This window comes from Lepidochelys kempii, chromosome 17, assembly GCF_965140285.1.
Source record: "Lepidochelys kempii isolate rLepKem1 chromosome 17, rLepKem1.hap1, whole genome shotgun sequence".
NCBI lineage: Eukaryota > Metazoa > Chordata > Testudines > Cheloniidae > Lepidochelys > Lepidochelys kempii.
In genome coordinates this window covers 1298340-1325943 of record NC_136396.1, presented here as the reverse complement: position 1 = coordinate 1325943, position 27604 = coordinate 1298340, and the positions used below count along the sequence as shown (strand labels likewise).

The window sequence follows — 27604 nt, the reverse complement described above, 5'->3', positions numbered from 1 at the left end:
AGTTCTTCCTGAGTATAAACAATCTATCATCATTTGTGCTACGAGCCAATACCATTTGGTATAATGTATTTCTAGTAAGATGTAAAGAAGCTCCATTAGACAAGTAGTACTCAATTTTGCACAGCACAAAAGCTCCTCTGTCATCCAATAGAACGGCAGAGAGCCACAATATAATTTTGCAAAAAGAAAAGGAGGACTTGTGGCACCTTAGAGACTAACAAATTAATTTGAGCATAAGCTTTCGTCATGAAAGTTTATGCTCAAATTAATGTGTTAGTCTCTAAGGTGCCACAAGTCCTCCTTTTCTTTTTGCGGATACAGACTAGCATGGCTGCTACTCTGAAATATAATTCCGGAGAGAAGTTCTCACATTGTGATGAGATTAGAGTTGTTGCATTGAAGTGGCCATGTCTTCACAGTGATGAAACCTCATGGTGCAGACATCACAATACTATGTCAAGACATTGCCCCACAATTTATTCTGTGCCTTTCTGCAGCTCCTTTTGATGCAACAGTTTTTCTTTCCCCTCACACCTCTATTTCCTGCCAGCTATTAACAAAGGAGTAACGAACCCTTCAGTTTTTCTCCTATCATCCTTGTTTGGATGGTCAAGAAGGCATCCTGCCAGCTCTGGTACATTTACCTAGCTCTCCCCATTCTGCCTTGTATATTGGGCAGCTTGGCAAGCTCTCCTGTATTTCTCACTCTACTCTCTTTGCCTGTGAGTAGGTAGAGTAAGAGGCATGTCAGTCAAACCTGTGGACTGCCTGATAGGGCCATAAAGAGTCTCTTTTGGAAGGCTTTGGCGTCAGGGGTTTTCGACTTGCGGTCTGTGGACCTTTGGGGTTCTGCAGACTATGTCTAAGATTTCCAAAGGGGTCTGCACCTCCATATAAAATTTTTAAGGGTCTGCAAATGGAAACAGGTTGAAAACCACTGCACTAGACCATCCAGATGCAAAATTTATATAGCACTTACTTTGAAATAGGTGTGTTATTCCATGAGACAAAGGTGGTTTCACTTACTATGGATATTATTTTTCTGACATAATCATCCACAAAGGATTATGATTTGGAATTCTGTCCAGACCCTTCCTCTACATACAAAAATTGTTCCCTGGTATTTTCTGCCGCTCTGTTTTTCCTCTTCCAGAATCAGGTCTAGCTATTTTAAAATACAATTTCTGTCTCATTTGAAATGATTTGAAAAGTTTTTGACACCATACTTTTAATAACCATTTCAAATCCTATTTTAATAGAAAGTATCCAATAAAAAGGTACTTAACAAAAATATTGTCGCTGGTTCTCTGTGTTTGTTCTTCAATATCTTGATTCAAAGGTTGTGTAATACCTCCACCTCCTCAGCCCATCTGGATAAAAATAGGGACTAAATATGAATAATTTTCCAGCCACATAAAAATTCTACTAAATTGTTGGTTTTATTTTTAAAAAAAAGGTTTTGATTTCTCTTTAAACACAGTAAAATGTGTGAAACTTCCTGCTACAGTGTATTTATTGCTTTTTGTTTTAATTTGTCAGGAGGCTAATCCTCTTATAGTTTTTGCATAGTTTGCAGTATATGTGTGTCTTTCTGCCAAACTCCAAACTTTCTTTTGAGGAGGTTGTGAAAATGTTTTTAATATGTACATTTTCTGTAGTGATCTGCCGCAGAAGTTGTGGACATCACTAACTTCAGAAAAGTGTTTGGAGAAGATTTTATTTCTGTATGCCTTGACTTGCGCATTAAGTTGTAAATATCTTTCATAAAAATATTTGACAGTTGTTTCTTTTCTCCAGGTGCCATAATTTGGTTTATGAAAATATAAAAGATGGATGGCTTGATTAAGCTGTTGATGGCTATATTGGTCAACATCACTTTGTCTTTAAGCTAGTGAACCATATTTTTTTCAACATTTAAAAAAATACGCTACCAGTAGTATTAGAGAGGTCTTGAATTTCCTGCAGCCCAGTTCTGGGAAAAAAAGATAGTTCTCATTCAAATGGACACAGTTCTGATTTATTTTACCTGAAGGTGCTAAGAGTAAGTAAAACAGTGTGACTGTTAAGACTGTTTTGGGACAAAAATAATATAACTGGGTTGTTTTGTGGTTCACACTAGTGCTATAGGCTTGGATCCAGAATTATTCAAGTAGGCTGTGGACACTGTATCCAATTCCATAAAGGCAGAGTAAAGCGTAGTGAGTTGTAAGTCAGGTAAGCTGCTATGTGGATTGCTATTCTGGGTGGTGAGGTTATTGCTGCTGTTACTATCCATCTGATAGTGAGAAGGGAAGCACTGAGAGGATATTGGGGATGTTGAAATGAGAACCAAGGGATCCACAGCCAGGCTGTCATCTTTCAGTTCTTCCCAAAGATTTCCTATAACAAAAAACAAAACCAACACACTGATGTAGTCTTTGGCTTTCGTGTGTGTGTGTGTGTTTGCTTTTGTTTCTTTTTCTTTTAAGAGTGAGTCCACTCTTGGTGCATCATGTCTACTGCTGAGCACTTGTGAAATAAAACGGACAGCAAGAACTGTTTTACATCATCAGCTGACAAATTCCCATTCAGCGGCATGTATACTTCCATTTAAAACACATTTCTAGCACGTATTGTCATGAACATGCCTTTGAAAAGGTGAACTGATGAATTTTCAACTATACCTAGCAACAGCTTTTAAAAGTGCAAACTGCCCCCCCGTTCATCTCAGCAGGGTGTTGGTTTCTCAACTAATGATGATGCTTTGAGTATGTCTACACTTTAAGAATTGGGGTGTGATTCCTAGCTTGAGGAGACATACATTAGCTCTAATGAAACTAAGACTTGGTCTACGCTAGCAACTTTTGTCGGTATAACTAGGTCGCCTGGGATGTGGAAAACCACATCCTTGAGCGACAACACAGTTCTACTGACCTGTAGACAGTGTTACGCCAATGGGAGGTGGATTACATATGCCAGTGGGAGAAGCCCTCTCGTTGGCTTAGGTAGCAGCTTCACTGAAGTGCTACAGCAGCAGCTGCGCCACTGCAGCCTTGTAAGTGTAGACAGGCCCTTAAAATCAGGTGTAGCTGCAGCCTGGCAAGTGATGGGAGGAGCTCGCGTGGGTGGAAATCATGCCCTCAGCTCAGTGTAGACGAAACTGCAGTGGGACAGACTTTCAGATAATGTGTGCTTAATTGTGTGCTTAATCTGCACATGGCGTTTACTGCAGTTATGTGGTCAGATCAAGTAACGGCATGTATAAATGGTCAAATAAGCAAACATCAGAAATGCTGCTTGTCCTGAAGATGTACGCTGCCATTTCTCACCGAATGATGCAGAACACAAAGGTGACACTAACTAAAAGTTTAGCTACTGCATGAGGGCCATATTCTCTGCTCGCTTTTTGTGGGAGACTTTCTGTGGATATGGGGGAGCGTATCTCCCTAAACTTGTAAGCACGGTTTATGCATCCTAATGTGAAATATAATTTACCCCTCTTCCTAGAATAAGTTTGACATACTCCATGTAAATGAAGACAGAATTTGCCTTAAGTTTGTGAGATATTTGACAACTTAACAAGTCCCATTTATTAGACAGTGAACCCCAAACCTAAGGCCAGATCATTTTGTAGAATAAAACAGGCCATAGAGTAGAGAAAGGGAAGTAATTTAAGATGGAATGGCTGAAAAATCTGTGCAACAGCAGGGCTGGTGCTTGGTGGCATCATGCCAGGGGGGTCAAAGGGACAGAGTGCAGGGAACACAAATACGTGCATACACAAAATAAGATATTTAGAAAGGTTGAGGAGCCAAGAGAGAGGCATGAACTGTTGAATTTTGTATTTGGAAATGTGCAGAATGGTGCACTTAAAAATCCACCTGTTTAGTCATCAGTAACTAAAGGAGAAATCTATACCCTACAGGGTTTTTTGACCATTTGGAGATAGTCTGGCAGCTTCTGATACCATTGTTCCCTGTTCCCTTAGATCTTGTTGTCAATGGAGCTGGAACAATATTTTGCACAGTGCCTTGCCGTAATAATGATGTGCACTCAACCCTATTGGATCCACAGGCTTGCACTGTGCCTCTTCCATTTCTACTGCTGCATTCTATTTTTGTTGTATTTCCATGAGGATGTTTGGTATGCCTCTTGTCCCCTGCAGCTGGGCAAAACCTATCCTTCCTATGGCATGATCCAGCAGGAGCTCTACAGCCTCTAAGCTGGAGATTTTTCACCTAACTTTGGCTCTTCCACTAATCATTATTTTTGCAGTGGAAGGGTGATTTGGGCCTTGAGCACTATATCTAGTCAAATGAAGATTTGTTTGGCTGAGAACAGGAGCTCTGATGTCTGCAATACACAATCATTTCAGCAAACTTTACCAAGTGTAGGAAGTCAGTGAAGTGATCACTCAAACATCTGTGGTAAATTGTATACAGAGTAAGTTGCATTTTTTAAAAAATTTTTTAGCAAAAAAATGGAAGAGGATTGTAACAATAATGGTGAATGCAACCAAAAATTATGTACCATGCACTCAAATGAAAACATGTTTTCTTGTTCTCATGTGATATTGTATCTGACATTCATCTAATAACTATGTCTAGGATACTTTTTACTTAGGAAATATGTGTGATGAGGTGGAGGGCTACATTTGACATATTGCATTACAGTATTTAGGGACCACAGAGTTTGCAAGGAGTAAACCATTTTCCAAGTTCTGGTTCTAAATTATGTCTTCTCTAGGTAACAGTCTCTATAAGTAATATTAAGTTCTATACTGCATGAGATAATGAATCTTAGTGAACTGCTTTTCTCTGGCTGTGGAAAGGACAAGTAGCCCAAGAAAAGAACTAATGGTCACTTGTGTAGTCATTGCTTTTTCATGCATGCAAGGAGAAAAGGAGATTTCTTCTATGGTTAGTTCTTGATATCATAAGTGTACAAATAGCAAATAAACATTTAGTGGAATATCAGGCACTTACCTTGGAGATCAAAGTCAATCAGGGAAGGGTTAAGAGCATCAATATCATTGCTCATGTCTGCTTCTTGCATGAGTGTGTCCTGCATTGTCCTGGCTGTGGAGTGCTCTGTCAACATCTTCATACCATGTATGGGAGGGGTCTGGGCTGGCAAGGGTGAGTCTTGGGTGGTGCTAGGTTGTGCTCTGAGTTCAATTTGAGTATCTGCAGAAGGGAAGATGCTCTGAGGGATACCAGGTGATTGTTGCATTAAGGTAGGTGAGATCTGAGGGAAAACCTGTGGTGATGTATAACATGGAGTTTGGTGCCCTCCAAGCAAACTTGGTAGTGGGTTCTTGGCACGTAGAGGTCCTGTTGTGTGAATGGTGTGTAAAGGCTGTTGGATATTAGATGACAGGGATGGCTCAGACAGAGAATGGGGCTGGACTGACATCTGTCTGGAAACTGCTGAACTTGCCACACCAGTTGGATTGCAGGACACGATTGAAGATCTTAGTTTTTCAGCCTTGTCTCCTATCAATGTGTCAAGTTCTTCTAAAAGACAAAAACAGAACAAAACCAAATTACAATTTGATGTAATACTGTTAATGCCTACCCAACATTGAGCTTGTGTGAGTCTGCCTAGGTTGCAACTGGAATTTTAAGTGTTGCTCAGAAAATGAACACGAGATGAAAATGCCAATCTTAAAACAGCAATGAAATTGGTACCTAGTGTGGAAACACAGACCCAGGTAGTACCCATAAATCTCAAGTGAGTATTTCATAAAGTAATTTTTTTTATTTAAAGATGGGATAGTCGCATGCTAAATAACCCCAAGTTTTATTCCTCAGTGCTTAACTCTGTCTCTTTTATATCAAAGATTAGACAGATGTCAAGGGAGATACATCTTTCACTGAAATGATAGGGAATACACCTCTAAGCTCCAGAGTGCCTTTTGATCTGTAGCATTATGAATATTTGGAAGTCTCTCAGCAAAAACAGCTGTTACTCTAGCTCTAATCCTACATTTCTGTGCTGCCAACCATTTAATAAGCAAGAGGCCTTGGACATGGCACACCGGGTAACAAACCAACTCAAGCTGTTGTTCAGCCTCTCGGCACTGGGTGCCGGCAACAGGCCTTGGACATGGATCATGTCCCTTCCCAGCACCCAAATCCTCCTCTATTGCTTGATTCTCAAAATATTTATACCGCCTGCTGCTAAGAAGGGTTCTGTGGATCACTGTTTGAGAACTAATGCGCTAGCATATTACTAACCTGGCTTTGCCATACTCTTCCTCACAGCAACTGGATCTTTCCTCTTCCATTTCTGAAGCTCTTCCTGCATCTTATCAATTTTGGCTGGATTCAGTGCCCACAAACAGCCTTTCCGAGAAGAGCCACCTGACTTGTTTTCAACTTTCTCAAAGCATTTGTTCAAGGATAAGTTATGGCGTACAGAGTTCTTCCAACCATCTGGAGCTGTCTGGAAAAACAAATTCAAACTAAGAAGTGAACTGGAAGATAGATTCCCAAATATATCTCTACGGTGTCTCCAGTTCTCTGCTGAAAGGATAGCTTTGTGTATTGTTAATGAAGGTAAAGAACTGTTAACACACAGTGGTTTGAAAGAGAGGCTGCCCAAAGAAATTAGAGCTAGAAAAGGGCCAATAGTTCAGATCTATTCATTTCCCGAAGGGACTTTCACAAGATTGTTTCCAGGCATGTATTTGCCTATGCTTTGTTTGACCAGTTTAGTTTTCAAAGATCCCAGCAATGATTCTTTCACCACTTCCCTTAAGAATTTGTTCCACAATCTTATGTAGAACTCACTCCCATTCTCAAGCCGATTTTTTTATGAAGAGTAGTTACATGATAATGTCCAGTATTTTACAATGGATGAAAAGAACGGTTGGATTCTTAATGATCACATATGGTCAGACATATGCATCTGAAGAAGTGAGCTGTAGCTCACGAAAGCTTATGCTCTAATAAATTGGTTAGTCTCTAAGGTGCCACAAGTCCTCCTTTTCTTTATATGGTCAGACAGAACCTCTCTTTTACCAAAAGGCCTTCCTACTAGAAGCACAACATCCTTTACCCATCCAAGAGATGCTCAGTTCTACTTATCGTAAGTGGGGCATTGGTTCAGTACTGATTCACAGAGAATAATGTCACATGTGGAAGGTATGTTCCAAAGACCATTGAAGTCAATGGAAAGACCTCCATTGACGCCAGTGGACTTTCAGTTAGGCCTATTATCACTTCCTGCAGCATCCTCAGTTTTGTGATTTTTTTTTTAGTTTTGTTTTGTTTTTTTTGGGTCTGCTGTCCTAGTACTGACCAGCTCTTCTTCATGAGATTTGCAAGTTCATAGCTCAAAGCAGTAAGGCTGCATGCCAGATCAAAAGGGTGAGACTAGAATAAACCCATGACTTTTCACATGGCTGTACCTAGCACTGACAAAGAAGTTTGCCCTTCATTTTGTTTAACGTTTTAAAGTGCTTTTGAAATCATATTTAGGTAGAGATTTTGGCTGATAATAGTTGTGTTGCTTCTTCTTTTTGGATTACAAGGACAATATGCCAGAGGTTAGCAGTGATGGAAAAACATGACATTTTAAGATGCAAGGAAGTTTATGAGACAGTCACCAAGTTCCAGCTAGCAGTTTTTGCACAGCAGTGGCCACTGGAGCATTCAATAGTGAGGTTACAAAAATCAAAAGAAGAATTAACTATACAAAGAAGGTTTCAGAGTAACAGCCGTGTTAGTCTGTATTCGCAAAAAGAAAAGGAGGACTTGTGGCACCTTAGAGACTAACCAATTTATTAGAGCATAAGCTTTCGTGAGCTACAGCTCACTTCCTCAGATGCATACCGTGGAAACTGCAGCAGGCTTTATATATACACAGAGAATATGAAACAATACCTATTCCCACCCCACTGTCCTGCTGGTAATAGCTTATCTAAAGTGATTTCAGGACAGTGGGGTGGGAATAGGTATTGTTTCATATTCTCTGTGTATATATAAAGCCTGCTGCAGTTTCCACGATATGCATCTGAGGAATCATAGAATCATAGAATCATAGAATCTCAGGATTGGAAGGGACCCCAGAAGGTCATCTAGTCCAACCCCCTGCTCAAAGCAGGACCAATTCCCAGTTAAATCATCCCAGCCAGGGCTTTGTCAAGCCTGACCTTAAAAACCTCTAAGGAAGGAGATTCTACCACCTCCCTAGGTAACGCATTCCAGTGTTTCACCACCCTCTTAGTGAAAAAGTTTTTCCTAATATCCAATCTAAACCTCCCCCACTGCAACTTGAGACCATTACTCCTCGTTCTGTCATCTGCTACCATTGAGAACAGTCTAGAGCCATCCTCTTTGGAACCCCCTTTCAGGTAGTTGAAAGCAGCTATCAAATCCCCCCTCATTCTTCTCTTCTGCAGGCTAAACAATCCCAGCTCCCTCAGCCTCTCCTCATAACTCATGTGTTCCAGTCCCCTAATCATTTTTGTTGCCCTTCGCTGGACTCTCTCCAATTTATCCACATCCTTCTTGAAGTGTGGGGCCCAAAACTGGACACAGTACTCCAGATGAGGCCTCACCAATGTCGAATAGAGGGGAACGATCACGTCCCTCGATCTGCTCGCTATGCCCCTACTTATACATCCCAAAATGCCATTGGCCTTCTTGGCAACAAGGGCACACTGCTGACTCATATCCAGCTTCTCGTCCACTGTCACCCCTAGGTCCTTTTCTGCAGAACTGCTGCCTAGCCATTCGGTCCCTAGTCTGTAGCTGTGCATTGGGTTCTTCCGTCCTAAGTGCAGGACCCTGCACTTATCCTTATTGAACCTCATCAGATTCCTTTTGGCCCAATCTTCCAATTGGTCTAGGTCCTTCTGTATCCTATCCCTCCCCTCCAGCGTATCTACCACTCCTCCCAGTTTAGTATCATCCGCAAATTTGCTGAGAGTGCAATCCACACCATCCTCCAGATCATTTATGAAGATATTGAATAAAACCGGCCCCAGGACCGACCCCTGGGGCACTCCACTTGATACCGGCTGCCAACTAGACATGGAGCCATTGATCACTACCCGTTGAGCCCGACAATTTAGCCAGCTTTCTACCCACCTTATGGTGCATTCATCCAGCCCATACTTCCTTAACTTGCTGACAAGAATACTATGGGAGACCGTGTCAAAAGCTTTGCTAAAGTCAAGAAACAATACATCCACTGCTTTCCCTTCATCCACAGAACCAGTAATCTCATCATAAAAGGCGATTAGATTAGTCAGGCATGACCTTCCCTTGGTGAATCCATGCTGGCTGTTCCTGATCACTTTCCTCTCATGCAAAGCTGTAGCTCACGAAAGCTTATGCTCTAATAAATTGGTTAGTCTCTAAGGTGCCACAAGTCCTCCTTTTCTTTATACAAAGAAGGTGCATCTTTAGTCCACTTCAGAACATCTAGAAAAAATTCAAGCAAATAACCAAATGGCTACACATTACTTGGATTTCGCCTGAGTGTCACAATAGACATCTTTTAGGACTTAGCATGTTATTGTGGGTGTAATTTTGTGTGTTAGCAAATTGTATAACTATTAGGCTGAGTCAGAAGTCTTCCAGATGAGACAAAACAGTTTCCTCACACCTGACTATTGTCTTTTTTTCACCTTTATTTTTAAGGCAATTGTTGAAATTGGGAGGTTCTTAGTTTGAACAATACATATAATTGTTTCAATAAAATAACACCTTCCCCTCCCTGCCATTTTTATTCAAGCACTCTCTGATCAGTGAGATAAAAACTGTTCCCTCCTTGCCCTGAGGGAAAATTTTGCACTTAATCACAAAGACTCGGAGAGAGTAGAAGGAAAAAACCTACAGTAGAAGCAGATTTTTCTCCATTGTATAGGCCTAGAAATGCAAAACAAGAAGAAAAACATTTCTATCTGACATTCTATCTGACATTTACTTACAGGTATAACTTCACATACTGGATTTTTTTCATCACTGTCTATTTAGAACTGAAGTTTGAAAAGAGAAGTGGATTCATCTTCCTTTGCCAGGGCAGAGTTTTTCATGTTGGAGACTTAGTCATCCCAGAAATCAGCTTTTGTTTTGTCTTTGTTACTTGATATCAACTGTGAAAAAGTGTTTTTTAGGGGGCATCGTTCCATATTTCCATGAGGGATATACACAGTAAAACTTTGCTGAGAGATATTTAACTGGTAACTGATCTGGAATATGGTTATTGGAACTAATTAGCACTGTTCTCTTTTACTCTGTAAAAGTTTTGCTTTTGTTTTTTAGTTTTATTATACCACTGGTTTCTGATTTTTGGAGACATGGATTCAATAGTTATATAAAATTTGTATATAACCCAACCATTAAGCATCACTCTTACTTCTCTAAACCACTTCTGTACATTTTGGATTCATCTCTGCATCCTTATTCCCACAGTCCTGAATCACCTCTTGCTCTCCTTCACCTAGCAAGGGAACACAGTGATTTATATGTGAGGCATCAGTATTCATCTACTGCTTTCTAAAGCAGGAATATTTATTTGCATGGGCCATTGGCATCAAAAGCCTCCTACGTCAATCTCTGATACGTGTTACTTTTCCACTCTTGGCTTGGTAGGTACTACATGATAATGCCAGGTTTCAGAGTAACAGCCGTGTTAGTCTGTATTCGCAACAAGAACAGGAGTACTAGTGGCACCTTAGAGACTAACCAGTTTATTTGAGCATAAGCTTTCGTGAGCTGAGCTGTAGCTCACGAAAGCTTATGCTCAAATAAATTGGTTAGTCTCTAAGGTGCCACAAGTACTTCTTTTCTTTTTACATGATAATGCTGTCTGCTTTATTTACTGCACCGGGGCCAAAACCTATATTAGCTCATTGCCAGTTGGGCATAATCTTAAAAAAAGGTGCTCAATGCATAATGGTGGAACTCAACCTGAGACACTCAGCTGTAAGATGATAGATGCAGCCATTAGCCCCGCTGCTCAGCCTTCTTCCTCGGTCACTATAGAACCAATAAAAAATAAAGAACATGCAGCTTCACATATGCCTGTCAGCTAGCAACTCAAATGATCCTTTCCCCAAAAGTTCTGTGCTTGTGGAGAGGAAACAAGAAATTGATGTTGAAAACAGGCTTTGCACTCAGCATATTATAAAGGAAGATTATTACTATTATTAATGCTGGTAGGCATGAAGCCATTTTCTGTGCAACAACTATGGATAACTTTTTTCACTGTCTCATCCTCTGAATATCAGAGTTTGAAAATGAAACCCTTCTATACAAGATGTGCACACTTGTGCATATGCCCTGGCTGATCCATGTTCAGAATATGCTTCATATAAATTGCTCAGGATAAGTTGACAGACTTATCTATGAGAGAGAGAGTAGTGTAAGAAAAAAATCTTTCTTTGCATTCATTTTTAACCTCTTTTTAAAACTTCTTGTTGATATAAATTAAGTTCCCTCTAGATTCTCAAATCTCACAAACATGGACATTTTTCACACAAAAAGCTGTCCTGCTTATTGGGTTTGTGACATTTGCCTAGTATTAAAGATGACCGGCAAAGGAATTTTTAAAAATGGGGCTCATGCCCAATTTTTCCCTTATGATGTATAATGAAGGCCTGAAAGATTTGTGGGGGAGGAGGGTTGTTAGTTTTGTTTTGCTTGTATCAGGAATCTAAAATTTGGTTTTCCTTAGCTTTGTTGGAGGACAACTGAGTGGTATAAGGATTATTTACTGAGTATCCTTGACACCTTAATTGAATGGGTGAGGATGTTGGATCTTTAACAAGGGCTTCTTTTATTCAAAATATTAATTAGTGACAGAGGTTAAATAGATGTTAACAAAAACAAAAACACAGTGTGTTAACCAATCTGAAAAAAATCCATTCCCTTCTTAATAGCTCACTTTCACTTTCTTGGCTCATGTGACATCACCATTTTATTAGTTCATCAGTCATCAGAGTCTTCAGGGTGAGTGAGGACTTTAATTCTAATGTTAAAAAATGAGCAGAAAAACTGAGCTGTCTTTATTCACCACAAAGCAGCAAATGGGGAAGCAGCCCAATTTTGTTCCACTTTGCAGGTCATCTTTAAGTTGATGCCAACCAATTCCAAATATAAACAATAAAGATGTTCCCCTTACATCCAGTGTATACTTGATAGTGAATGATATAGCTTTTTAAAAAGCAGAACATGAGATTTTTATTTCTAGCCCTATAAATGAAAGATTATATGTCTGCCCTGTTCCTACCTAGTAAGGATAATTAATGTTTCTGCTCAGCAGTAGAGAAAGTAGGGAGTGGCATATGCTTCCCAGAGGTTTTCAGAAAGGGTGGGGCACATGCTTTGAAATAATTTTAGGAACATCTAAAACAAAAAAGTATTAGTAAGAGGACGGCTCTGAAGAGTGATGCCAGGTGATGAATTGATTCTGACATCAAGATCTCAAAGATGCTTGTCAGGGAAAATCCAACACTTTACCCAGTTCAGTTGTCAGAATGGTCCAACAATGTGTTAATGATTCATCTTCTCTTGGTAACTGTTTTTTTTTAAGTTAAGACTTTTCTTGTCCAGTATTAACGAGCTTTGATCATAGAATCATAGAATCATAGAATATCAGGGTTGGAAGGGACCTCAGGAGGTCATCTAGTCCAACCCCCTGCTCAAAAGCAGGACCCATACCCAATTAAATCATCCCAGCCAGGGCTTTATCAAGCCTGACCTTAAAAACTTCTAAGGAAGGAGATTCCACCACCTCCCTACCACCTCACCAAAGCTGCTGCTCTACAGTTGAAACCTGGTAACTAACTGGCTCCTGTCTCACACTGAGCAGTATGGTGGGAGGGAGCATGGAATTTAAGAGAGGGAAAATACCTTGTGTTTTGATCCCATCAGACCACAAACTTTTCTAACCTCTCACACCACTGACGGTATTTTTATCTCCAATTTATATATACATAAACTAATGTTACTCTGCACAGACCCATTGATCCTGACCGCCTCTTGAAGTTTAAAGAGTTTTATGATCTTGCAAAACTCTTTCTTTTTAAAACTGGCTCTCAAGAGAAGGGAGAGGTACTTCAAAGAGAAATTCCACTTTAGCTGTGTGAATGTTTTTTAGTACGTAGGAGGTGGATTGCTCTGTTTCAACTAGAAATGAGACTGTTGCATCATAGAAATTGCATTTGCTGTGGCAGTGAGTAGAAGTTAATTTGACTGGGCTTGTGTCATCTAATATTTCCCAGCAAGATCCCATGTGCATTTGTACTATATGGTTTCTCCCCAACTGTAATTGCTTCCCCACCCCTTGGCTCCATGTTCTGGTAACTACTGAGTGATTTTTGATAGAAAAAACAAAAACTATTTTTGTGTGACTGCTGAGGATAACATATAAACGGAACTACTCCACAAGGATCTTGAGGAAGACTTCCAAAGAGAGCAAGTAGTTCAATAGGGCAGTAACCTATCGTATGGTGGATGATTCTGGTAATTTTATAGATTAGATAGAGCTATGGCTGATTGCCCAAAAGTAAAAGATACAGTTCTTTCGTTTTCAGTTTATTTTAAGGATGTTTGGGATGAAATTATGGAATTTAGTTGACTATAAAACTAAGGTGTAAAAAGATTCTTCTTGCAAAATGTGTGATTGTCTCAGAAGTACCCTCTGTCATTTTACTGATAGCACACTTGGATTGATTGGAGGAGGAGAACCTCATTCTCATTGTGGTTTTTAAGTGACTTAAGTGAGGGGACACAAGGATATGAGTAAAGAACTGTTCACACTCCAGGGAGTTGAGTTGACATCTTGTGGAGTTATGAATGGGAGGGAAAGGTATCAGAAATAGCACTTTCTCTCTGACTGTTACTGGAGTGGGGAATTGATGGTCAAAGGCTGTAGGGGAATATATGCAGAAAAATGTGTTTTAAGGAAAGGATGGATAAAGGAAGATTGTATATAATCTTCACTGCCATTTTACACTATATCAGGAACACATTCAAGGGGCAGGAACAGGAAGAAGGACTTAGTGGAGCAAGGTTCTCCCACTCCTAAGAATTCTATGTATTTATGCTGGTAATAGCAGCATTGGGTCTGGAACAGCTTCTTTTATTAATCTGGTGTGAAGCATAAGGCATTGTAACTTCAAACTAGTGAATAAATACAGGAGTGTTTATTGTTTATAAAATATATATTTTTATATGTTTTTAATAAACAGACTTTTTGATTTGAAATGTACTGATTTTATTCTTCAGGAAAATAATATAGTCCTCAAATAAAGATGCAATACTTGGCTTTAGATCACACAATTTGTGCATTGTGCCATGAGGCATCATAGTTTAGCATGCTATTAATTCATGTACCTGTTCATGTACCTGGTGTTAAAAATAAGGGGAAGGCGACTGTCATTTTATTAGAGAACAAATTCAAGACTCTGAATTACTCCTTGATTTGGAGCAGCATATTTTGTCTAACTTTTAGATTCTTTGTGATTTGCCTTAAAACCAAAAAAAACCAAAACACTTTTCCAGGTCACTGTCATGTTGTTCAATTTCCTGTTTGTTTTTGGCCAAATATCTGAATCCCTTGTGACATAACAGTATAAAATAAGAGTGCATATTGCATTAAACTCTATTATAAAGATGCTGGTGGGGATTGACTCGGGACTAATGCTGTGACAGCAAGTCTAACGCCAGCCCTGCCAACCCCATTAAAACGGGGTCGCAACCCACTTTGGGGTCCTGCTCCACAGTTTGAGAACCGCTGTGCCTATATAATACCCATCCCTTCTGCATAGGCCTAGGGTAGTATGTTGAGTACACAATAGACTCCTGGACTAGGCAGAGGTGCCAAACTTTTTTTTTTTTCTGGCTGTATCCCCCTTCGGAGATTCGTGTCCTATGCGCCCCCTCCCATCTGCCATGGAAGACAGGAGAGCGGTAGCCCAGGCATCTAAACTTGCAGTTATTTTATACTGTTATGTCCCAGGGGATTCAGATATTTGGAGAGCGGGAGGCAGGGGTTGAGTTGCATGGAAAGATGCAGGGGGTGGTGGGTGCTGGGTGCCTGCAGGAAATAGGGAGGCAGGGGCATTCCTGGTTCGTTGCCCTCCTTTTTCCCCAATGCACACCTCTGTCTGAAGCGGTTTTGCCCAGCTGCCTCCCGTTCTTATCTGCTGCTCCAGTGAGACCATTTTGCAGCTGCCAAGGAGACTCTGCCTCCTGTGTGCTGCTGCTTTCCAACAGCATGAAGCTACAGCCTACAACAAGACCCACCAGGCACGTACCAAATCTGGCTGCCCTGCAGTGCAGGCGCTCAAGGCTGCCTACCTGACCTGAACTTGAGCAGAGCCCCCTCCCTGAGCACAGTGAAGTGGTGGCTACAGCCTCCTAATGGTGTCACTAGATGGGGCCTGTGGCAGCTGAGTTGGAAGTGTCCGTGCTCTGTGCTGCTTGTGGCCCCTGATAACCACAGTGTGTTTACACTTCCCTCCACCTCACCTCACCTCCCCACCCCCACCCCAGTTTGAAAACCAAAGGGCTAGGAGACGTATACTATGTCAATGGTTAGATATTACTCTTATATTCTAACAAGCAAACTATCCATTTCAGTAGAATGGACCTGGTCTCTTACCCTGTGCTGACAGGTAATGGGGAAGCAGAAAGGTATTGAAAGCAATTTTTAAAATGATGAGCTCACCTTAAAGTAAGGAAAGTGTTCCGTCATGAAATTGTAAATCTCACTGACCGGGAGACTCCCTGTTTTGCTGTTTTTGAGCGCCATGAAGATCAGGATGCTTTGGGAACAAAGAAGAAACAATGACCTTTACTGATAGCTTCACATTTCAGCCTGTATTATTTGATTTCTCAGTAACAGAAAAAAAGACAGAACTTTACAGCATGTGCAACTCCTTTGTTTGATCTTTCCTGTAATAAGATGAATCCTGGTGATTCTAAAGGCTGCATGAGGCTGTTACAAGTAATTCCCTGGCTATCGGTTATATTGTATAAGGATTTCAGCGGTAACTGTTGCCATACACATAAAGGGTCTAACTTCAATTGAGTTACATCAGTGTAAAACCAGTGTAATGAAGTGTAGGATCAGGTCCAAGGTTTTCAAACTTAGTTTGGTGGGTCTTGCCAGTGCATGTATTTGTTAACACTGAGCTCAAATGTGTAGGCTGCTAAAGACTCCATGGGGAAAGTCAGACTGACAATGACAAAGGGCTTAAACTTGAGGTTAACTTGTAGTAGTTTACTTTGGCAAACTGTCATCTGGAGAAGAGTTCCCACTAGGATCTTTGCTATTGATTTTATGTGAATGGCACACACACACTGGAATGGGCGGCAGTGTGAAGCCCTAATACAGGTTATATGGTCACCAAAAAGAAAAGGAGTACTTGTGGCACCTTAGAGACTAACCAATTTATTTGAGCATGAGCTTTTGTGAGCTACAGCTGTAGCTCACGAAAGCTCATGCTCAAATAAATTGGTTAGTCTCTAAGGTGCCACAAGTACTCCTTTTCTTTTTGCGAATACAGACTAACACGGCTGTTACTCTGAAAAATGGTCACCAAAGGAGCTCATGCGTGCAGGACAGCTAGATTTATTTCAAATACTCCAGGACAATGGGGACTGAGAAGACTCTGGAGGCAGCACTAGTGTCATAGGGTTTAGTTTCACTGAAAAAGCAGATGGTACAAGAGTGAAAAAAAAGCCCATACGTTACAAGGAAAACACTAACTTCATAAAAAGAAAAGGAGTACTTGTGGCACCTTAGAGACTAACCAATTTATTTGAGCATGAGCTTTCGTGAGCTACAGCTCACTTCATCGGATGCTGTAGCTCACGAAAGCTCATGCTCAAATAAATGTGTTAGTCTCTAAGGTGCCACAAGTACTCCTTTTCTTTTTGTGAATACAGACTAACACGGCTGTTACTCTGAAACTAACTTCATAGAAAACATTGCTTACCAGCTGTTTCTTGTGTTTCCAAAGAGAGCGTGTGTGTGTGTGAGACATATTCCCTGTCTTTCCCATTCATTGCCCACATTCAGCAGAAAAGAATTAGCATTATTTCATACCCTGGAAAAGACCATCGGTTGCCAGGAGCCCCATATTCGTGAGATAACAAACACATAATTTAATATTATATATTTGATATATTAAAACTGAAGAGTGTGTATGTGCACACACAAACACACACACATACTGCAGTTTTTTATTTACATGCTCAAAAGTGTGTGAAGTGTTTGTGAACTCCTTTCCATATGACTTTATCTCTATCTTTGCTCCAGAATCTAGGACATTTCATGATTCATAAGTTTCAGACAAATGGGAGCAGGCACTATGTTGCAAATTCTGTATTGCGGTCTAAATAGCATGGTTCCCCTAACATTTAGACTTGGAAAAAAAAACAGGTAGTTAGTTACCTGTAGGAGTAGATGGGTTTAGGAAACAGAGGCTGCTGGGATTCTTGACTCCCTTGAGGAGCGATTCTCTGGTAAGGATAGTGTGATGAGGTAATATAGGTTACAGGATAACTGCCTCCTGAGGAATACTGACAACATGAAAAAAGACAAGTTAATTGACTTAAAAGCAAAAGAAGCAAGAAACTCCCAGAAACTGTCTTTATTAATAGTAGCAATAAACATATTTCGGAGGATACCTTCCACCAACCCAATATGGCACTACACAGAAAAATAAAATATTGCATTAACTATTAGATTTAAAAAAAACCAAAACAGCATGAAATACTTCAAACAGTAAAATACACCATGAAAGACTAAAACTCTAAAATAAGACAAAAGATTAAAACTACTAAAAAAACCTCTGGGGATAAGAAAGAACGTTTTTTAAAAGTGGAGATGAGATAAACTAAGACAGAAGCCCAATGGGGCAAATTCATTCTGCACCATAGGACTAAGCACAACAAAGCCTTCCTTGCTTGCTGACTAAATTTAGTCATGATGATGCAACTTCTAAAGGATCAGTGGTGTCAGAGTACACATGAAAACAAATAAATCTTAAAATAAGGAAAGCATCTTCTTCTGCTGCCCTGAGAGAAACATCAGGCAATTCATTTGTCCAGTCAGTAGCAGCCTAGGAACATGAAACTGAGCTTCTTTTTGAGACTTGAACTCTGAGCATTGTAAATAATTGAATCAATGGCCATTCTATTTTGATGATATTGCTGTAACAAAATTATGCAAATTGGACATGGGAAAACAAACTGCCATTAATAGGTCCCATCTAGTTTATTGCAGTACATGCAGGAGTATTCTCAATTGCACACCTTTTAATGCTTTATCCTGTCTCCTTTCCAAAGTCCCATGCTATCAGGTTTTAACTGCTTCCCTTGGGAGATTATTCTACAGTTTAACAGCTCTCACTGTCAGGAAATTTTTCTTAATGTTTAGCTTATATTTCTCTTTTCTTAATTTTATCCTATCCTTACTAATTAATATCTCGTTGGACCAATAATTTCCCTTGCTCCTTGTTTACCTACTTTGAATATTTGCCAGTAGGTATCATGTCCCTTCAAGCTATACTTTTAATGGTTCAGTTCCTCCAGTTTCCTCGTAAATTCAGTTGCTTTTCTCTGAATTCCCTCCTGTTTGCCAGAGCCTTTTTTGTTCTGAGCTGCCCAGAACTGAATGCATTATTCCAGGTGCAATCTCCCCAGAACCATATAGAGAAACATACTGAACATATGAACTTGTTTGTGACAGTGACAAACAAGAGTGACAGAAACAGGACATAGAGAACTTCTCCACTTTCCTGTGTCCTGCTCCAGTAACAGACATACTGGGCAAAGATACAGCCCCTGGAACTACCGTAAGTTACACCTCCAAAGGTGTCTGACTTGCCCTCCTGGGTTCAAAGTTGTTACCAGGGTAGAGAACTGGGCGTTTATACAGTAATTTTGATTTTATTAGTTTCAGTGGCTCTTTGGAAGCAAAGGAGACTGAGATGGAAATAACTGTGATGTCATTACCAAAAACAAGAACTGTGTGTTTTAAAGATTATTTCTATTTTATTGGTTTCATTGCTCCTTCTTGAGGGACTGGCGCCTGGGGGAAGGGTCCAGTATGATGGGCTTGTACTGGTTATGACATGGCATAACTGGCATGAAAGGCGTCCATGTTTTATGGTGGGTGGGTGACTTCAGTAAGAGCTGCATGTCTGCTATTACTTTCAGGTCAATAAGAAGGTGTTTCCTTATGAGTCTTTTTCTATCTTGTGCCCATTAAAGGGGAAGGGGAGACCATTTTATCTTACTGGCAGAATTAATGAGGGAGCTGACCTCTCACCTCTATATTGAGATGTGAGGCACGAGTTGGACAGCCTTCTGTCTGGCTAAAGGCCCCATTTGCTTGTGTTCCATTTTTAGCAAGCCAAATTGCTCTGCTCCAGTTAAGGTTTGCAGGGTAAAGCTTTGGTGGTGGTTCTGCTCTGCTGAAGACTGACCGCATTTCATTACAATAGTATTTCTCACAAACTTTGTATCATATGCGGCACTCACACCTTAGTGTCTGGTGCTGGACAGTAATTCTACCTACTGCAGCCTCCGCTGCTCATGCCTGTCATTTTCATCTCTGGGCACTAGCATATATTGCCATTACCTTTATCATATTAACTTAAAAAGGGAAATGCTGAAAATTATAATAGCAACCTGCTACATGTGAGAGTTCTGTCACAGTGCCAGCTACAGGTGGATGGAGACTTCCTTTCATGTAGTGCTTGTTGTGTCTTGCCCAGCTACTCCCTTCTTGTCTTGCTCAGCTACTCCCTTCTGTGTTTCAGAGGTTACACTGTAGTTTTTTTTTAACCCAGTTAATGCCAACATGTAGTAACAATATTGGCATCAAGTCAACACTGGAAAGGGATGGGGTATCTGCCTTCGTAGGAAATAAAGAACATGAAGAGAATGTACAGATTAATTAGCAGCCAAAATGGTATTTCTGCTAAAGTTACATGCAGTGTGTGGCTGTATATTTAAATGATGTGGAGGCAGAATGGTGCCATGGCAGCAGGCTGAAATCTGATTTTACTGTCTATATAGCTGCTTCATAACTGCTTTCATTGTAAGTCTGGTTTTGGACTCACTTCACAAAAAAGGAATGTTCACTTCAACACTGGTAGATTCGGACTACCAATGGATGGAGCAATTTTTCTACTAAATTTGAGGTTAATCAGGCAAAGGTCTCATGAATTATGAAACCAAAAAAGAGCTGTTGGTGAGAATTAAAAAAAATAATGTAATGCTTTTTTTGCCACTTTATAGCTTAAAAAAAGAAGTCACATAGAGAAATTATGGTTTGCTGAACTCTTCAGGTTGAAACAAGTTCGGAGAACCAAAGAGAAAATTATTTTAAAAGTTATTAAGATTTAAAATTGTAATATCAACCTAGCTTGTGGGGAACTGAGGAGCTAATTTTGGCTAGTTGGTGGCTCCAATGAGATACAGCAGCATGCTAGGGAGTGCCATTGTGCCTTAGCCAGGTTTCTTATACATAGCCAGGGTAGAAGAAACACTCCTGTTCTCTCTGTCATCTTTCCCAAGGCTTCTGTTCTCCCAAATCCTCCCTGTATATATTTAGCTCCTGCATACTTCCTAAGGTCTGTTGGAAGGGTATTCAGCTCCTGCACACTATAGGATGTCTGCAGGGTGTGGCAGTTGGGGGCTGCAGAGAACAGGAGTCTTGGGGAGGGCTGGGGAAAAGATATGGTGGGCAATGCCCCAGTCCTGTGGACCTCCAGAGGTCTGTAGGAGAGGACAAACCTCCACATTGTTAATTAATAGAATTTCGGTAGTGCCCAGAGACCCCAGCCAGAAATGGAGCCCCATTGTGTAGGGTATTGTACAAACATGCAGTAAACGACAGTCTCTGTCCTGAAAGAGCTTGTAATCTAATTAACTACAAAGGGTAATAGGTAGGTACAGAACATAATGGAGGGAGTGGAGGCAGAGGGAAGACAAGTGTAATAGTAATAGGAACACATGGTTTCATAGATTTGCTATCTGCAAGACTGTGTACCTCAGGAGGCTCACTAAACCCTCTCTCCACCTGAGCCTTAGGAATCTCACAGGTGCCATCCCTGACCACCTTCTACCACACCTTAATAAGTTTGTTCCTTCCTACAGAGCCTGCCAAGGGGTGTTGATGCACTGATGAACTTCTCAAGGCTTGTGAAGATGTGGCTGGGGTGGGGATACCCATAGCCCCTTTTATGTTTTATGGAGGTATGGGAAGCTCCCCAAGAACATGCTAAGGCAGGGCCTATAGGGGTCAGTGGGCCACGAGCTTCCTAATACCTATGTCAGGGGTCCATGAGCCTCCCGAGACCTGCTGTGGGTGTTCAGAGCGCAAAGTCTCACGGTGGCTAGAAGTTCAGAAGACCCCCCCAAGGAATCATCTAAGGTTCTCCAGGAGTTTGTGCACTTACTCAAGGGGTGTCCTACATCTGTGCACCTCCTAAAATCTGCAGGAGGTAGGCTCCCCTTCTGCAAATCTTAGGAGGTTTATACTATAATAGTGAGAAAGCTGCAAAATAAATAATTTATGGCAATCAAGTACAGATAAGGTGGTTTGTAGCTGTAGCAGCACTTGGCTGTTTAAAGCTGTGTGGACTACCCAGATTTTTAAAATATTTTTCTATGTGTATTTTTGTTTGAGGGTACATTAAATGTATTTTATTTTTGTTCCAACTGTCAGAGTACAGTGGGTTTCCAGGGTTTAGATGGAGCTGGTAGTTACAAATGTAAAATCTTTTAACTTGTTAACAGAACTGGTTTTCTCTAGGAGTCATTGTAAGAGACTAAATAAGCAATACCATAATATTTGTATAGGCTATTTTTTCTGTGTAACCGTGTTTAAAATTCACTTATCTCTATTTCTCCTTGACAGTTTTTTCATAAGCAACATGAGACTATTCATGTAGGAACTTCCCAGCAAATGCAGAATTAGTTGATACTGTTCACCCAGTTCTTGTGTATTATAGTCACAGTCACCAGACCAGTATATTGTAGGACATTCAGTTAATTCAGTTGTCCACACATTGCACATACCTGGTGAAATGGGTGTGAGGGGCAGTACATTTGCTGTACTGGAGGCTGGTAACAGTACAGACTGGGCTGCCCTTCCAGTGGAGGTGTCTTAAGCTTGACCTCTGAATCCCGCTGAAATATATTCAAAAAAGGAGTTATTACAGAAAACAACAGACGTGTAAATACATTGAACCTTTCAGTTACTGTCTCCAGTTTGCCTTTGGATGTTTTCTCTGCCCTTCTTGGACTTATTTCTACTCAGACAAGAAGTATTAACAGGAATGTATTTCATCTGCTGGAGCTGTTAGAAGGAACATCCTCTTACTGATTTTTGTACAGTTGCTATTTAGAAAGAAAGCGGCTGTTGTTAAAATCCTCTAACGCAAATTGAAAAATCCAGAAAATGATCATTTCTGTTTGTCTTTTTTTCTTTACCGACCAGAATAACCCACACTCCTTAGGTCTTTCTGCCTCTCTTTCACTCCTTCTCCACCCCCTTCCCCCCCCCCCCCCCAGTTGTCAATAGAAGGAATGCACAAAGCTGGAGGGAGAGTTGGGAATCAAAAAATATGGAGAAACAGGTTACAGAGGAAAATCAAACTAGACTGACTGCATCAGCTAGCTTGATTGCTATAGAAAATCTAGTTGTAGAATAGGAGCTATCTCTAAAACTGCCAAGAAAGGCAGGTAGGTTGGTCAGACTTCAGCAGCTTCGGCCTCTCCCCTGCTGCCCATCTCTCTGTCTAGGATTTCACACACTTAGTGCACTGCCAGAGTCCTACAGACTTGCCTCAGGGATGCTGACATGGTACGAATATTCAAAATGCTTGTTTATCCTTCCAGCAGTAACAGCAGATAACAAGCAAAATCCAGTACGAGTGAAGACTGACTGGAGAGCTGCAATACATTTAGGGAGACTACTGCAGAAAAAGAGAGAAGCTCAACCTACATTTTGCTTTCTATTATAAAGTTGTTATAAAGACTGATGGACAGATTTGATCAATAGCTTAAACACATAATATGTGAGTAAGTGGGGTAATTTCTAATAACCACAGAGCTGGCATTATTTAAATGATCCTGGCAACTTGATTAAACCACAGATTTGAGCTCTCTACCAACCAATGCAAACTGGCAAGGCAACCTCAGTGTTCTAAATATCTGCTTTTAAATCTGCTACATCACTTTAAAAATTATCACTGATATTTGTGTGTTATATATCAAAAATGTGTGTGTTCTCCTACTGGCTTTGCAGTGTCTTTTAACCACTTGGAACTATTCCAAGGAATGCATATACAGTAGAACTTCAGAGTTACGAACACCTTGGGAATGGAGGTTGTTCGTAACTCTGAACTAAATATTATGGTTGTTCTTTCAAAAGTTTACAAGTGAACATTGACTTAATACAGCTTTGAAACTTCACTATGCAGAAGAGAAATGCTGCTTTTAACCATCTTAATTTAAATGAAACAAGCACAGAAACAGTTTCCATAACTTCTTAATTTTTTTTAAATTTTCCATTTATTTTTAGTAGTTTACGTTTAACAGTACTGTATTGTATTTACTCTTTTTTGTCTCTCCTGCCGCCTGATTGTATACTTCCAGTTCCAAGTGAGGTATGTGGCTGACCAGTCAGTTCGTAACTCTGTTGTTCGTAACTCTGATGTTCTACTATAGTGTATAAGTGAGAAAAGGGAACTACCCTTCTGCTTCAGCAGCATAAGAGAAATAGCCAGACTGAGAACAAATATGGAAATATAATTTTCAAGTTTACAAGAGAGAACTGCAAATTAAAAACAATTAAGTCATTATTAAAAGGTCACATGCACATCTTATTTTCACCAGCATATTCAGGTAAGTCGGAAACCATATGAATCTGAGCCTGCCCTTGGCCTTGGGGATGAGGAAATATTGGGAGTAGAACCCCCTGACCCTGAACTCCTGAGGAACCTCCTCTATTGCCCCCAGCACAAGGAGTGATTGCACCTCCTGTAGCAGGAGTTGCTTGTGAGAGGGGTCCCTGAAGCAGGACGGGGAAGGTGGGAGGGCACAAAATTGGATAGAATATCCCACCCCTACCATGCTAAGGACCCAGCGATCTGAAGTAATCTGGGACCAGGCACGGTAAAGTGGGACAGATGATTCACAAAGGGAGGGCAAGGATTTGGGCCAGTGCACCTTCAAAAGTTCGGCTTTGAGCTGGAGGGCTGCTTGGAGGAGACTTGACCCTGGCTGGGGATTGTGAACAGTGCCGCACTGATGAGCCGGCCTTCCGTGTGGGGGAGTTGTGCCGATGCTTCTTATGTGAGTTCTTCCTCGGTGCCGAGATGTCCCGCACCAAGGCCAGTGTGCTGTGCACCGAGGCTGCCAGTGCTGACTCTTGAGCCAGTTGGGGCCGTAGAGCAGACTCCATCCAGAGAAGCTTGAGGCAATAGTCTCTCTCCCTCTTAGTTCTGGGCTTGAAGCCTCTGCAGATGGTGTGCTTGTCTTGCAAAGGACCCTCTCCCAGGCACTTTAGACAAGCAGTGTGCAGATCCCCTCTGGGCACAGGCTTACTGTACCTATCACATGGCTTGAACCCCTGGGGCCACGGCGACAGGGAAAATATTGGATGGAAACCCCCCAATTTAAAACGTTCTGATACAACTGACTAACAATCTAATGAAAAGTAATAACTCTATACATGGAAAAATGCTAAGAAACGCAAAGCAAGAGACCAGTTGCTCCAACGACTGTCACTGGCGGTAAGAAGGAACTGAACAGGTGGCGGGTCGGCAGGGACCTATATACACCGCCACAAAGGCGCCACTCTAGGGGGCTCCACAGCCAACTGGACAAGTACTGCTAGGGTAAAACTTTCCAATGATCGTGCATGCGGCATGCGCACACACCTATTGGAATGGACATGAGCAACACATCTTGATGAACGACAGTTATGAAAGGTAGGGAACCGTCTTTTCATTGTCACTAGGTTTCTGCCTTAAAACTTTCTTTTTCTGATGAACAGTGGACGAAATGTAGAGAGGAAACCTGCTCTTAATTGAAATAATGGATTTCAAAGAGTTGCAATTTAAAGGAGTTTACAGACTTTATACCTTTCCTTATATTTACTCTTTTATTAATCTCAAAGCAAGTAAAACATGCATGAAATATAAACAGCCCAAACCTCCTTATAGTAATCTGATCTTAGATTGTCCTGAAGCCTATTTATTGCTGCCTATAGAATTGAAATGAAACATTACAGTTTGTGAACATGCCTTGTGAATGCCGTACAGCAGTACAATTTTCCATGGTAGCATGCCAATTAAATGGGAGCCACCACTCAGTTAGGTCTACCTGAATCTTAGTTGTCAGGAAAGTTGAATATTTCAGGTCCACATATTGGGTTTATAGGGAAATCATTTCTATGGACTTCTAAGAATTAATTTTAATTGAGGAAAGGGAGTTGCAAGGGGAACTTCAACAAAAGTGTTATAGATGTCTGTTGTGAACTCTTGCCAGCAACTTTGAAAGACTAATTGTTGGTTCAGTTATTCCATGGATAACGGGAGTTATTCCCAAAAGTAGTTGAGGACCCTGATGATAGCCCTCTGTAGTATGATAACTCACCATGACTTGGGAACTGTGATCTTGGCCTGTGGGGTTGTACTGGAGATTGTTGCACCATGTCGGTTCTGTGGAAATGTTCTGAATATGTGTGGGAAAGGACTCTGACTCTCTAGTGCCTGTAGATCCTGGTAGCTCTTCAAAACCCTCAACGCTTCTTGCATTTTTGAAGGAATTACTATCCAGTGTGAGGGCTGGATGAGTTTCTTGGAAGACATCTTCACTGAACTCTCTTTTATAAGGATGGAAGGGGTTCCTGCTGCTCTTGAGGAACCTGCCATAGTTTCCTGCAGTGCTTTCTTCATAGCTATACCTTCTGAATTTCTCAGCGTTGGGAGAGACTTTAAATTTGCACTTGCCAGAGTGAATTCCTTGGTTGGCAGGAAATCTCCCATGGATTTGATCCTGGGTTGGAGAAGAGGGACTTGGGCTGTGAGAAGATTCTGAACTTTTTCTTTCTGTCCTGCTGTCTGGATCATACGACTGGCAACTGAAACTGGGATTATCCTGCAAGGCAAAATTTACATACATTTAAAGACCATTGAACTCCAAGAGCTGGTACTTTCAATATACAGTGAACACTGGGCTACAGAAGTATATTCAAGGAGGGACTTGCAGATTCAGAAAGATCCTTCAGGGAAATCTGCATGAAAATACAGTGTTCCCTGCAGAGAGAGGGACCTTGAAGAATTTGCAGCGTGTCATAAAAAACCTGTAATGGTTCAGTGATCACTAATCTACATAAGAACTTGTTTGTCAAGAGTCCTAGTTTTTAATTTTTCTAAATACACATCCCATTTGAATGGTTTAGTCGCACTAACACCCATTGCTGCTGTGACAATCAAGGGTATTCATTTAGTTCAATAAGCTACTGTATTGAGATGTTAAGGGGAAGCTGATGTATCCTGATGTGCGATGCCAGTTTGAGCATTTCTTGCAACTAAACAGCAGTCAGTGCTAATCTGGTTTTCACAGAGAAATTCTGTTCATTGAGGGACTCCTCCAAAAAGCAAATCCAACTCTAGGCCATTTTTGGCTTGATGGATGAATGAAGACCAATTTTAATATTATTTTATAACTGTCCTTCTCTTTTCATTCTTCAATCAAGCGAAACATGTCTGCAGGTAGGCCATTTTTGTTTCACAAAGAAGTATTATAAAATCATAGAGGTAGTTGTGCCACGCTGTTTGGACAACTATACTGTTAATCCACCACCCGGAATTTTCATGATGGAATCATATTTGCTTTCACTGTAGTTGAATGCAATGTACCAAACCAGGTGGTGGACACAGACATGCCAAAATCATCAGCTATAATGTTACAGTATTCTTTTTTTAGCAAGCTGACAGTTTGAATATGTGAGCAGTAAGAGCCAGAGAATTTCTTTCAGTTCATGACTTAGTCACAATCAAGTCTGAAGCACTTGGTGATATCCTCCATTGGCAGGGGATGGACAAGATGGGTTAATCCTTTGAATCTCTAATTTCTATGGTTCTGTAAGGAAACAGTATAAAAATTACTTCAAAACCATTACTAGTTGTAAAATAACTGATTCCTATTAGAGGTAAGTTGCCTATTTTTGTACCTGAGTAATGAAGTCCATTAGAAGAGTTACCATAGGGCTTACAATTCAGCACCATATGTAAGCTTTTGACACTTCAGAAATATAATTTAAATGTTTGCTCTTGTACACCAATTCAGCATTCTTGGTGCCATCTGTTACCATAAAGAGTTCTGAATTTATTCTTGTGTTATTTCTTTGGATGGACAAATCTGAGTCCCAGTACACCAACTGTTAAGCACTGTAGCTGGGCTTGTCCTTGTTGGAAAGGAGAAAAGAGATTTCATGTCTTACTCACAGTTTGCTGAGCTGGGGAGCTTGGGTCCCCTTGTGTCTGCATGAGGTTGTCTTGTTGGTCACTTTCCAGACAGTCCGAAGAAGAGAATTTAATATTAGGTTGATCTTCAAGCAATGAAACCAT

At 40.7% G+C, this 27604-nt stretch overlaps 1 protein-coding gene across 1 annotated transcript; it reads right to left on the bottom strand.

The window, feature by feature from the left end:
* Positions 1-2110: 2110 nt before the first annotated feature.
* On the bottom strand, positions 2111-27604 carry FOXN1 (forkhead box N1). Its single transcript, XM_073315707.1, has 8 exons — positions 27482-27604; positions 25626-26129; positions 22041-22151; positions 17401-17528; positions 15670-15766; positions 6219-6426; positions 4965-5495; positions 2111-2379 (listed from the first exon to the last, which is right to left on the bottom strand). The coding sequence occupies exons 1-8, from the start codon at positions 27602-27604 to the stop codon at positions 2111-2113; spliced, it is 1971 nt and encodes a 656-aa protein (XP_073171808.1).